The sequence below is a fragment of the Phoca vitulina genome, unplaced genomic scaffold (genome assembly GCF_004348235.1).
Source record: "Phoca vitulina isolate PV1807 unplaced genomic scaffold, GSC_HSeal_1.0 scaffold27, whole genome shotgun sequence".
NCBI classification, from domain to species: Eukaryota; Metazoa; Chordata; class Mammalia; order Carnivora; family Phocidae; genus Phoca; species Phoca vitulina.
Window position 1 is genome coordinate 4,119,402 of NW_022589730.1, and position 13,329 is coordinate 4,132,730.

General features: G+C 38.6%; 1 protein-coding gene across 2 annotated transcripts in view; it reads right to left on the reverse strand.

Annotated features, from left to right (window-relative positions):
* The window catches only part of ZNF407 (zinc finger protein 407), a 483,307-nt gene that overhangs the window by 199,770 nt on the left and 270,208 nt on the right, over nt 1-13,329 (reverse strand). For both annotated transcript variants that reach the window (XM_032422569.1, XM_032422568.1), the window contains exons 5-6: nt 12,247-12,413; nt 8,499-8,582 (exon numbers count right to left, since the gene is read on the reverse strand). In XM_032422569.1, the coding sequence (XP_032278460.1) occupies nt 8,499-8,582; nt 12,247-12,413 (251 nt within the window). The remainder of the gene's footprint in view (nt 1-8,498; nt 8,583-12,246; nt 12,414-13,329) is intronic.

The following is a 13,329-nucleotide window of genomic DNA, read 5'->3' on the forward strand; positions in this document are numbered from 1 at the left end:
AACCCAAAATATCACTAATAATGTTATATTGATTTCATGTTGGAATGATAATAATTTAATATATTTGGTTAACTATTTTTTTTTTTTTTTTTTAGTTTCAAGCTTTTATTTAAATTTCAGTTAATTAACATAGTGTGAATATTAGTTTCAGGAGTAGAATTTAGGATTCATCACTTACGTACAACACCCAGTGCTCATCATAACAAGTGCACTCCTTAATTCCCATCACCTATTTCCCCCAACCCCAATCCTACAACTTCTCCTTCAGGAACCTTCAATTTGTTCTCTCTCTATAAGAGTCTATTTTATAAGGTTTGCCTCTCTCTTTTCTTCCCCCTATGTTCATCTCTTTTGCTTCTTAAATTCCACCTATAAGTAAAATCATACGGTATTTGTCTTTCTCTGACTGACTTATTTCTCTTAGCATAATACACTCTAGCTCTATCCACGCTGTCGCAAATGGCAAGATTTCATCCATTTTGATGGCTGAAAAATATTCCTATATACACCACATCTTCTTTATCCATTCATCAGTTGATGCATTTTTCTATAATTTGGCTATTGTTGATAATGCTGCTATAAACATTGGGGTACATGTGCCCCTTTGAATCAGCATTTTTGTACCCTTTGGGTAAACACCTAATAGTACAACTGCTAGATCACAGGGGAGTTATATTTTTAATTTTTGAGGAACCTCCATACTGTTTTCCAGAGTGGCTGCACCAGTTTGCATTCCCAACAACAAGACAGGGTGAGACGGTTCCCTTTCTCTGCATCCTAGCCAACATCTGTTGTTTCCTGGGTTGTTAAGTTTAGCCATTCTGATAGGTGTGAGGTGGTATCTCATTATAGTTCTGATTTGTATTTCCTTGATGATGAATGATGTTGAGCATGTTTTCACGTGTCTATTAGCCATCTGGATGTCTTCTCTGGAAAAATGTCTATTCATGTCTTCTGAATTTATATGGAACCACTAAAGACCCCGAATAGCCAAAGCCGTCTTGAAAAAGAAAAGCAAAGCTGGAGGCATCACAATTCTAGACTTCAAGTTATATTGCAAAGCTGTAGTGATCAAGACAGTATGGTACTGGCACAAAGACACATAGATCAATGGAACAGAATACAAAGTCTAGAAATGGACCCACAACTATATGGTTGACTAATCTTCGACAAAGCAGGAAAGAATATCCAATGGAAAAAAGACAGTCTCTTCAACAAATGGTGCTGGGAAAACTGGACAGCTCCATGCAAACGAATGAAACTGGACCACTTTCTTATACTATAAAAATAAATTCAAAATGGATGAAAGACTTAAATGTGAGACAGGAAACCATCAAAATCTTAGAGGAGAACACAAGCAATAACCTCTTTAACACTGGCCATAGCAACTCCTTAACTAAATATGTCTCTGGAGGAAAGGAAAACAAAAGCAAAAATAAATTATTTGGGACTTCCATCAAGATAAAATGTTTCTGCATGGTGAAGGAAACAATCAACAAAACTAAAAGGCGACCTTTGGAATGGGGAAAGATATCTGCAAATAATATATCTGATAGGGGGTTAGTATCCAAGATACATAAAGAAATTGTAAAACTCAACACCCAAAAAATAAACAATCCACGTAAAAAATCGGCAGAAGACATGAATAGACATTTAGTTAACTATTTAAAAAAGCAATTCACCTGTTACTTTTCTGTTTTTTAATATGGTTGCCAGGAAACTTAAAATGACAGGTGTAGCTCACAGGACATTTCTGTTGGACAGCAATGAACTAGAGAAAATATCACAACCACCTCCTCCCCAAAATGATTTGTAATATAAAATAATACTCTTCTCAGCAATCATTCTTTATGAGAAGTTTTACATATAAATTAATTTTATGTATGTTCAATAATTCCACTTGCCACTTCTTAATTCTGGTGTTTTTTGAATAGTTTTATAAGTATACTGACTTATGTAGAAAACAAAGGAAGAACTACCTTGGTATAAAATTACCCTGCATCAATTCCACTAGCAACAGAACTACATCTGTCCTGAAAACCAGAATGTTTAGAATCTTGTCCCCCTTTCTTTCTAAGTCTATTAATATGGCAGTTAGCTGAATGCATCCACATCTCATTTGATGGTGTTCTACCTGCTACTGCAGCCCAGGGGGGGGGGGGGGCAGTCAGAAGAAGCCAGATGGACTTCAATCCCAATCCAGGTTTTGCCATATTTCACTCCCTACCTGTAACCCCCCTGGACAAGATCAGAAGCGTAAAACCACCGAAGAAGCAGGACAGTTATGAGGATTCGAGAAGACAAAGCATGTGCAAGGTACTTCTCACGGGGTCCCATGCCTCACTGCGTTTGTCGCCCATATGCCCGGAGCAGCCGAGCGCCGGTACGTGCACAGTGCCCTCTCACAGAGACGAAAGAAGGAGCACACACCCCAGTGCTTCTCATCAAGCTCTCCGAACAAGGAAAAAGGCAACCTTTTTTATATACAAAACAATTACGTGGTTTCACAAAGTGAATTTAACATAGAGATACCATTTAATAGATCCTACAAGGAAATATTTGATTAATTTTTGTAAAAAGAAGAACATATACAAAGCAGAGTAAAATCTTGGGAGTTCGGAGGCATTTTTGTACCTTTCATCAATTTGTTCTCAAGATACATCCCATCTATAACACCCCATTCAAGTGGTAACTCAGGGTCAGCCTGAATAACTCTTTGTTCTTGGTCTCTAAACTGCTGGTCAAGTCACTTACACTGGTATAGACAACTCAACTACACTGAACTGACTTATACAAAAACTCACTTTCATGATGATGGCAGGTTTTGCTTTTGTTTGAGAGACAGTTGATGATCTTCATCTTGTATAAGGCTGAAGAAAATGGCTCTATGTCTTCAAATTTGGTACAGAAATATGCTATATCATAAAAACATAAACATCCACACGGAAGCATATCTGAAAACTTCTACATTTCATTATAAGAACTGGACTGCAGACTATTTTAACTACACACCAATGTCACAGAGCAGTTCACATGGACAGCAGAAACACAAAGTGATGCACTCATCTGGATAAAACTACACGCATTATTAATTGTTTCACTAACTTGACGTATCTAGACTGACCATACAAGGCAGACTGAAACCACCACAATCAAGACAATGAACACAGCCACCACCCCAGAGGTTCTTTATACCCCTTTCTCTCACTGGCTCATCCCATCCTCAAACGAACTCTCATCTGCTTACTATCAATATATATTAGTTAGCATTTTCTAGAGATTTATATACACGGAAACATACAGTACGTATTCTCTTTTGTCTGACCTCATCTCAGCATTGTTTTGTGACTCACTCATGTTGCTCCAGGTGTAAATATTTGTTTTTTATTTTAGCTAGGAGTAGAGTAGCGCTCCATGATATGAATGTACCACAGTTTTGTTTATCCATTCATCCAACAAAGGACATTTGAATTGTTTGCATTTAGGGGTATTACAAACAAAGCTGCTATAAATTGTCATGTGCAAGTCTATGCATGGATATATATCTCTTTTTCTCTTGGGTAAACATCTAGGAGTGGGTTGGCTGGGTCATTTAGTAGGTACATACTAATTTTGTAAGAAACTGCCAAACTGTTTTCCAAAGTGGTCTGACCATTTTATATTCCTACCAGCGGTGTAGGAAAGTTTCCACTGCTCCAAATCATCACCAATACTTGGTATGGTTAGTGCTTTCAATTTGCATTTTTCTATTGATGTTGAGAATCATTTCATGTGCTTATCTGCCATTCATTGATATTCTTTGGTGACATGTCTGTTCAAATCATTCAACCCCTTTTTAATTGGTTAGTTGTTTTCTTATACTTATGTTTTGAGACTTCTTTATATATTACAAATACAAATGCTCAATAAGATTTGTGATTTTATATGTATTTTTCCCCACTCTTTGGTTTGTCTTTGCATTCATTCTCTTGTCTTTCATAGAGGAGTACCTAATTAATGTATAAAGTTTTTAATTTGTCAGTTTATAATTGCTCAAGCTATGGGTTTCTTTTTTTTAATTACAAATGAGGCTTTTGATGCAGTAGCTAAGAAATCTTTGATAATCTATGGTCACAAAGATTTTTCTCCTAAATTTCCTTCTAGAATTTATAGTTTTAAGTTTTACATTTAGATTAAGAACAGTTTTGAGTTAATGTTATACATGGTATGACATATAGAGCAAAGTTCATTTTTACTGCATACAGATATCCAATTGTTCAAGCATTATACATTAAAAAGACTGCACTGCCTTTGTTCCTTTGTCAAAAATCCACTGACCATATAGATGTAGGTCTGTTCTGTAATCTCTGTTCATTCCACTCATAGATTTGTCTTCCTTGATGCCAATACCAGAGTGACTTGATTACTGTAGCTTTATAGTAAGTCATGAAGTCAGGTTTGTTCATCGTCCTCAAAGTTGACTATTTCAGATCGTTGCATTTCCAATTTTAGTATATGTGCTGCCAAAGCGAGCACTGGATCATTGTATTTCCATATAAATTTTAAAATCAGCTTTCCAATTTTTTAACAAGAAGAAGCTTGGTGGGATCTGAGTCTTTTGAGTCCATGAACATGGTATATCATCCTATTTAGGTCCTTTAATTTCTCTTGGCAGTTTTTTGCAGTTTCCAATGTAGGGGTTTTGCACATCCTTTGTTAGATTACCTCTAAATATTGTACCTTGGTCACAACAACTGAAAAATGTAAGCATGGATCTATTCTGTTCCATTGAGTATCTGTGTATCTTTATGCCAATACAATATGGTCATGACTATTGTAGCTATATAAGAAGAGGTCAAGTTAGGTAGTATAAATCTTCCACTTTAACATAATGAATCTAAGTGGTCAAACAATTTAAAGATTTTTTTTTTTCATTAAGCAAATAGACAACTATATCCTGATGTCTCCTTATTCTATTCAAACTAATGTTTGAAAATATGTGGTACATAACTCACTGCTAACTTGTTTATTCAAATAGCCTTGGGGTAGGCATCTTTATCCATTTTTCATGGATTTGGCAGTTATCTGGAGAGGATAAAGGGTGACATCATGGACTCATTGTCTGAGTTAGCACTGTAAATGAAAGGTCATTTAAGCTCTTCAAAGTTAATTTTCTTGGTTTGGAGGTTTAACATAAGCACTTAAAAAAAAGGTTAACATAGCTTATTTCATCTAAATTTTTATGACATTTTTATGTGACACAATCGAAACTTAGAAACAACACTTTTAAAGAATAATGTCATTTATATTCTCTATAATTCTAATAATTTGAAGTTCATATTAAGCTAGCATTACATTACAATGAGCTATAATTTCAGACTTGACAACACTGTAGATTACATTGCGTAACAGTAAGAAATTTTGAGTTATATACGGGTTGACAGAGAAAAAAAATATAATGCTACCAAAATATGCTACATAAAATCCTACTCTATAACCACTAAGTAAAGGAAGGCTCAAGCGTGTCTAGGCTCCTGGAAGGGGAAGAACCCCATGTCAATTTATACAAACTACAGTTTAATCGAATCTGTACATGATTAATTTGTAATTTATTAGTTTTGGTACATGCCTGATGCTACTGTTCAAATATGTTAATTGGTGTTTTTTTTTTCATCCACAAATGATAATTTCTTCAGGTAATTTCAGGAAATTTCTTCAAGTAATTTCTTCAGAGAACTATACTTCAGAAACACAAAAGTAGTTTTTTTGTTTGTTAGTCTCAATATATAGCCAAAGAAATAAACTCGCTTTCTAGGTTGTAAAATTTGAAAAAAAAAAAAAAAATCTACAAATTATAAATAAGAATTCCAGTTTGCTAATATTTGTTAATGCCTGAAATGAGATAGGTACCGATGAAGAGGTGCATACACTTGTTAACGACTGATCAAAATGATTCAGTGCACTGGGAACAGTCCTTCTGAATCCTTTGTCATTCTAAAGCCAGAAAGATGAGTAAATCTATGAGTAAGGCATTAACTACTCTTGATGAGTGCTACCTCTAAGTCAATAGCGCTGTGTACACCCTACTCAAAAAAGCAAAAACAAAGGTGAATTTCCTTTCCTCCTGTATTTCCCCTTATGTGACATAACAGTGCATATTAAATCATGTTGTTCTTCATACTCTCCTTTGCGAACAACAACCTTGGCCAAAGTAACCATTAAGGAATGTTCTGCATCTTAGGTAGCTGTGACAGAAAAGTAAAAGAAAGTCGGAGGGGGAACACCAGAATGGCTGTGGATACAGAGCAGTGCCCTTTGCGTGTCAACAATCTGTCAAAAGGGCTGCACACTTCTCATGGAACCTCACACTTCGCATTCCTTTGGGCAGGCTGGTGGTTATTAAGCTGGCCAAGACTCTTCAACTACACGTGAGGATTTGCTCCTGTGCCCTTGAATCAAGGGTCTCTGACAGGTGATAAAAGTAAATCTTGGAATGGAAGATGTTTTGTGTCAACCCCCTAGACAGTCTGTATTGCAGTAGGGAATTATTTACGCCATTTGGAACACTTTTGATACCTATCCCTTTCCAAGCTGATTGTAATTTGCGTGGGCACTCTGGTAAAAAGGTAAACCATGTCAAAGAGGAATACATCAGAGAAATATAGATTTCAGTGCACCATACAATTCTGGCCTTTGAAAAAAACAAGCTGTATGATGCTTAAATATTACAAATCCAGCATAAAAGCCAAGGGCCTAGACTGAGTTGTACTAAGCTGTTTGGTTGAAGCAAACAGTCTTCAGAACTGACTTTGGTATTAAAGAATCATGTTTGATTTGTGCCACAGAGGGAGATAAATGCCACAAAGACAGATGCCTCTGTCTGGGAGACATTGTCCTATATGGTATAAAGTTAATAGCAAAGTAATAAGGAGCCTCTGGACCTGACATAAAATATAAAGTTGTGCCTGCCCGACGCAGGCTTCATGATCGATCACCTGTAAGCGCCTGGGATCCTAGCATGACTGTCCTCACCGCAGGGGGAGAGGGAGCTCCGGCACCATGGCAGAGGGGGCACACGGGAGGCTCTGCCGGTCCCCAGGCTGCAGCTGGGGGTGACCTGGCGAGCAACAAGGGTCGCAAGAGTAACATTCGGGCACCAATACACTGAATACATCAAGAGCAAAGCACCCCACGTGAGCACGCTTTACACCCCCCACAACACACACACACTCCAACTTCTCCAAGACGGCTGCCCAGGAGGGCTGCCATCCGCTGGCCTCTCCTGCCGTCCCTGACCCCGACGGCACTGGATTAACGGGCTGTGGCCACAGGTTGCTACTATAAACTGAAAGTGGACTTCCACGTTTACAGAATTAAGTGTATGCTTCCAACATCAAGTTAAACACTGGAAATTTCTCTTCATTCGATAATAACTCTTACCCTGTATGGAGACCTGAATCCTATACACGCACGGTCTGAAAGAAGTAGCTGGCATTAGTTTTTATTAATCTTACAAATACCACGATGGGTACTAGAGCTACCTATGGCTAGCTGTTAAATATATCATATCAAGGTTCAAAATGTCCCACAAACAACATGTATCTTCATTTCATGCCACTCTGAGTGTGACCGCCAAACACCCCACTGTCATGGTCCCCAAGGAAAAGCCCAACATTCAGTGACAGATTGTGTTACCACATGATTTAGCATCTAAACTAGGTCACTTTTGATAATAAAACAGTTCTGTTAATAATCAGAAGGGACAATGCCGTTAACAGCACTGTCCCCGGCACGTATAATTTACAACTATTAACATAATTACTTATAAGACCGGGTAGGTGATCGATTTTAATGAATATTTAAAACTTTTCATTCTTAACTGTTCCTAACCGAGGCACCTATTTGATTTTGTTGAACCATAAAGAACGCGAATCACGAACACGAATCCTCTTCCACGTCGCTGTCTACTCAAGTAGCTCTCCATTCTTAAGAGCAAAAAGAATAGAAACAGCAAGAACCTAAAACCGCACCTACTGTTCCCAACTCACAGAGGGACTGCCCCTAGAGGGTCAGGTGGTTAGGTGGGCCAAGAAGTAGCTGGAAAGGGCGGGGAGGGGGGCTGTGGATAAGCCGGTTGCCAGCCAAGGAGGCAGGGGTGAGCAAGAAAGTAGGTGGGAGACGCTGAGGGGAGAGGGCGCGCCGGAGAGCCAGCCGGGCCCCCAGCCTCACCCACCATGTCCGTGGCACAGTCTCATGGGCCGAGAGGGAGGCTGGTGTGTCTGCAAGTGGCGGCAAGCTCTTTCCCCTCCTACATAACATGGATTTACACAGGCCGCCCGATCCCCGAACCATGCAGTAGGCCGACTTTTTAAACATCTAAAAATAGGTGAATCCAAATCTTAGGTTATTCAAAGAGAATTCTCAGTAGACCCTCAAGTACAGGGACCGTACAACGACAAGGCACGGCGCCGCGGGCCGAGAGCGGACGCCGGGCAGGGGCGGGCGGCGGCCGTACTGACCTGTGTGCTGGCGGCGGTGCTTGGTGAGGGCGTGCCGGGTCCCGCCAGCAAAGCCGCAGAGGTCGCACAGAAACGACTTCTCGCCTGTTGCAACAATAAACAGATGAGGGACTGCGGAGGTCACAGATCATTAAAACATATCTATCAAGGCTTTCAGGGTTACTAATTCCTCCAATCAAATGTTTCCATGTAAATATGTCAAATGGGAATGAAATTACCACTGCGGTTTATTGACTGTGATAAAATCTGAAAAGCACCACTGAACATAATTACATACTTGTCAGACCCATAAAAATTAGCTTTATTATCAATGGAATGGTTTTGTACAACTTCATTTCTGGTAGATGTCTTCCAGATGGGGCTGCTTTATGCACTTGAACAGTTTTTATGCATATCCCGATTTTTTACAATTCCCATACATCTGGCCTTTCTGAGCTGAGTAAAGATTGCTTGGAATAGTTAATATACAGTATCTAGGATTCTGCTTAAATAAAACATATTGAATTTTCCAACAACTGAAGGATATTGAATTGGTTTTACCTGATCCTATCAGGTTCTTCTTTAATAACTTCCTACTTAATAACGTGAATTGAAGGGTTTCCTTGAACACACGGAATATCCCAACTAACAATAAAATCCACATTACTCAGTGCCAATAACAATTCAGTGCTGTTTATGTTTCTCAAACTTCCATGGCATAAAAAGGCAAGTCTAGGGATTGCTAAAGAAATTGTACAAAAACTTCAATTATCCATCTTTAATGATAGTTCTGGACTGAAAACCTCTGCAACAATTAGAGACAGCTTTGGCAGAGTTAGTATTTGTTAAAAGTGTATAAATGCTCATTTTATTTTAGCATTTTTACACAAGTGAACATTTTCCCCTACAGTTTATAAATGCAATCTATCTTTTTTCCGGCAGCATATTTAGGCAATAAGCGCTGCCAAGCTGGGCAGTTTATCCCACAAGGCTCAAAGGGAAGGGCAAAAGAGAATAAAAATGCTAACCGTGGAGAGATACGGTGAAATTATAAAATACTTTTCCAGAAACAAAATAAATCATTTGTATCTATCATTACTCATCTAGATGTTTAATGCAACAAGTCTTTCAAGAGTTTTGCCCGAGTCAGCTGGCTTTGTTCTAAAACATTTTGGCATTTCATAACAGAAATTTAGCTTGATGTGTTTGGAAAATGGTGGTTGCTTTTGTAAAGTCAGAAAAAAATAGTAAATGTAGGAAGGCAGAATAACTTCAGCAACCAAAAAGAGTCTCCTCTTCACTAGAGAGCATTATTAGCTTTTGTCATCTAGACGAACATGTATTAATACAGAGAGTTTTAAATGAAATTTTGCTTAATTTCATTTCCCAATATATGCGAAAATGTTCACTGTTATCATTTATAAAATAAAGTTGAATTTAAATATTTTTCCTATCTGTGCTTTCCTATTTTGGGGTTAAGTTTGCCCCTTGGCATCATCATCTCAAGATTAAAAAAAAAAAAAAAAAAAGAACAGAGTAGACGGCTGTGAAGAATAAAGTTTAATTATAATCACTTATTTAATTATTTAATCAATTTGGAGTATAAATCTTTCCAACTAGCCATATTATCAATTAAATAACACTGAAAGCAGACTTTTTAAGAATCCCATAGATAATGTGCTCGTTAATAGTAACATACTCCTCTATGTGGAGGCAAAACCGTTCCCCGTGACGTCTACCCCAGCAACGGCAATGTGGTCGTGAACCCCTCGTGCGCACGTGGGAGCACTTGTGTGCCCGGTCTCCCCCGTGCCCGCCTGCGAGCGTACTCGTGTGTGCGGCGGTGTGGCAGGGGCAGGGCTGCGCCATCCAACTAGCAAAGCTCAATGCGGACAGAGTATTCTTATTACTCTCAGATGTAAGAAAACAAGGATTCCTTTCTCCCATTTATGAACTTCTTTGTGATCTACATCTTTCTTGTAACATAAAAACAGAAAAAAACCTCATGAGATTTACACCCTTTACAGGTTAATATGCTATATAAAAATATTAAGTTTTATTCCCTTTCCTATTTGAAGATATGTATAGGCACAAAGACAAAATTATTAATTTCCAATGTGATTCGATTCTAGACACATTAGTGACCTTGATTTTTTGAAGCGCAGAATTTTATTTAGGATGTTAGCCTACAATGTATTGTATGTCATATTTACCTTGGTGGCTTGATTTGTTTTTCATTCTAAATTCGATTTCACTTCCTTTTTTTTTTTTTTTTTTTTGAGGGGTAGAGGCATTAGGGTCAAATCAGACTATTTTTCAAAACAAAAATTTTGAAGAAAAAAATTAAGTGTAATATTTCACTCCATAAAGGGGGTTCATTTAACATGCCCTATTTATGTGATAGCAGGGATCTAATAGGAGACTTTCCTGAACAACCTGAATTAGTTTCAAGCGTGCCATTTTGCATTCAAATGTAGAAAGACACGGAAACCAATCCTTTATTTTCTATTAGAAAACAGCCACTGTCCCCTATCTCTCATTATGGTGCAGACTACAAGACCTAACAACAAAAATCCATATTATTGATCCAGCCAAGTCTCCACAATTATTCTTTAGAAGGAAACGCCGACGATAAATTACATCTGCACTGGCTTTTCATCTGCTGTTCGATATAAGTGATCTCTCAGGGCAGGCTGGGGACCTTAAATCGTCACCGCCCTTGTCAAGGAAGCTAAGGAGGCCTGGCCTTCCCACAAACTGCTTCAGAAGAACTTTTAACCTATAATTTCTAACAATAATATAGGATTCTTGGCAATCAGAAGAACATTTGGGAATGCTGATTAAAATTTATTATTTTTTTTCCTTGAAACAAAATACTTGGAGAAGTGTAAAGAGAAAGAAGACTACAAAAATAACAAATAGCTCATGGCAGCAGAGCCATAGAGAGATAAGGAGAGTACTCAACTATAAGCTTGTAAGGAGTTTAGGGGCCCACTGTCCTTAGATAATGGAAAACATGCCATAAACAGTGAATATAACAACAGGGTATTAGCGGGCTATATATTTATGAAGGTCCAAACGGAGAGTTCTCAGGACCATGCCTAGCATAGATGTATTCTGAATGCTGGTGTTCACTATCAACTGGTTTAAATTCCATACACCTCTTTAAATGTTGTGATGTAAAACGTATGTGGATTTGTACTTTTCAAATATATAATTATCTAAAAAATTTGTAATAGCTAAATTCAGATTCTTCTCTTTGTATTAATTATCAAAAACTCTTGGATCCGATACTATTCTCCTCTTAAGAGAAATATTAATTTCATTAAAATTTTTTTAAATGGTATATAAAACCAAAACTTATCAATAATGTTCAAAAATAGTATGGCACTGAGTTTATATCAGTAACAAATTACAAGACTAGTCCGCTATGAAAACAAATTGTCCCCAAATGATCTTCTATCAAGATTACATCTAAGAAGATCTGTTTAAACACATGCATGTATATGTACACACACAACATAAATGAGCTTCTAAATATGAAACTTATTTTGATTCAAACACAAGCACGCACGTGTGTACACACACTTGCATTAAAACGTCACTTTAAAACCACCCGAGTAGCACTGAAAAACAATGGAAGGAGACCATGGCTTTTAATATTTCCTTAGTACCACCTTAAGACAAACTCTTCCAATGAGACACCATTTCTACAGACCACTGGCGCGGTCATTAGTGCCCACGTTCACCCCGACGTCGGGCCGCACACCTGTGTGCGTCCGGTAGTGGTCTTTCATGGCGGAGGCCGTGAGGAATGAGTAATGGCACGTGGGCCAGGTACACTTAAATGGCTTTTCTCCCGTGTGGAGCTTCATGTGGTTGTTCAGGGCCCACTTCTCAGTGAAACTGCGGTCACACAAGTGGCATGTAAATTTCCTGCACGAAGGAGAGAGAAAATGATGTGAGTATCAGCCCCGCAGTACCACGCCGGCCCCCGACAGACGCGTGCTTCGACCCTGAGGTGTGGCGGGTGCACAGACTCCGAGAGGAGAACCGCAGGCCGGGTCTGTCATGTCTGTATAACCAGCCATTGATTTTTCTGTCCAGGCCTGGCACTTCAGCCATTTATTCTCTGCTTTGCGGTTGGGCCCAACGGGTTTGAAAAATTCTGTTACAGTCCAGTCACCCCTGAGGCAAATGTGAGAATAGATTTCACCTGTACGGGCCTACACCACTTACCCAGGGCACGGGCTGTCAGAGCAAAGGCTAAATGAAAAGCTATCCATACTAAACTCCTCAGACAAGCCCTGCTCCCTGCCGGGCGGAGGCGGCCGGGGCTGCCGGCTGCAGTCAGCCACGGGCCCGGCCTGCAGACGCCGCTCCGGCCGCCCCGCACTGCAGGGCTCCTGGGGACCGACGACAACGCACACGCGTTGCCTGAACAAGGTGTCCTTCTGTGTTACCATAAGGATGGATTTAAAAAGTTTCCTCTGGTAAGAATAAAAATAAGATTATAACTATAACTTTTATAAAACAACCTTTGAGAAAAATAAACCTCAATTATCTCCTGCATAAAAAAAAAAATGAAAATAACAGATCAGTACTCAACTTGAAAATATTAGAGCCCCACAGTTCACAAAGATCTTTTAATACCTTTAATAGTCAAGGCAATATGAACCATAAACAAAAACTTAAATCCTTCTTCTGGTTGAGCTTCTGTCCCTCGTCGCTTGCATTCACGAAATCATCACTGAAATTTACTTTTTATTTCTAATACAATTTAGTTTAAAGCAATGCCTGTGATGAATAATGTCCAGCTAATTAATTCAGGATAATGAACAGTCAAATAAAA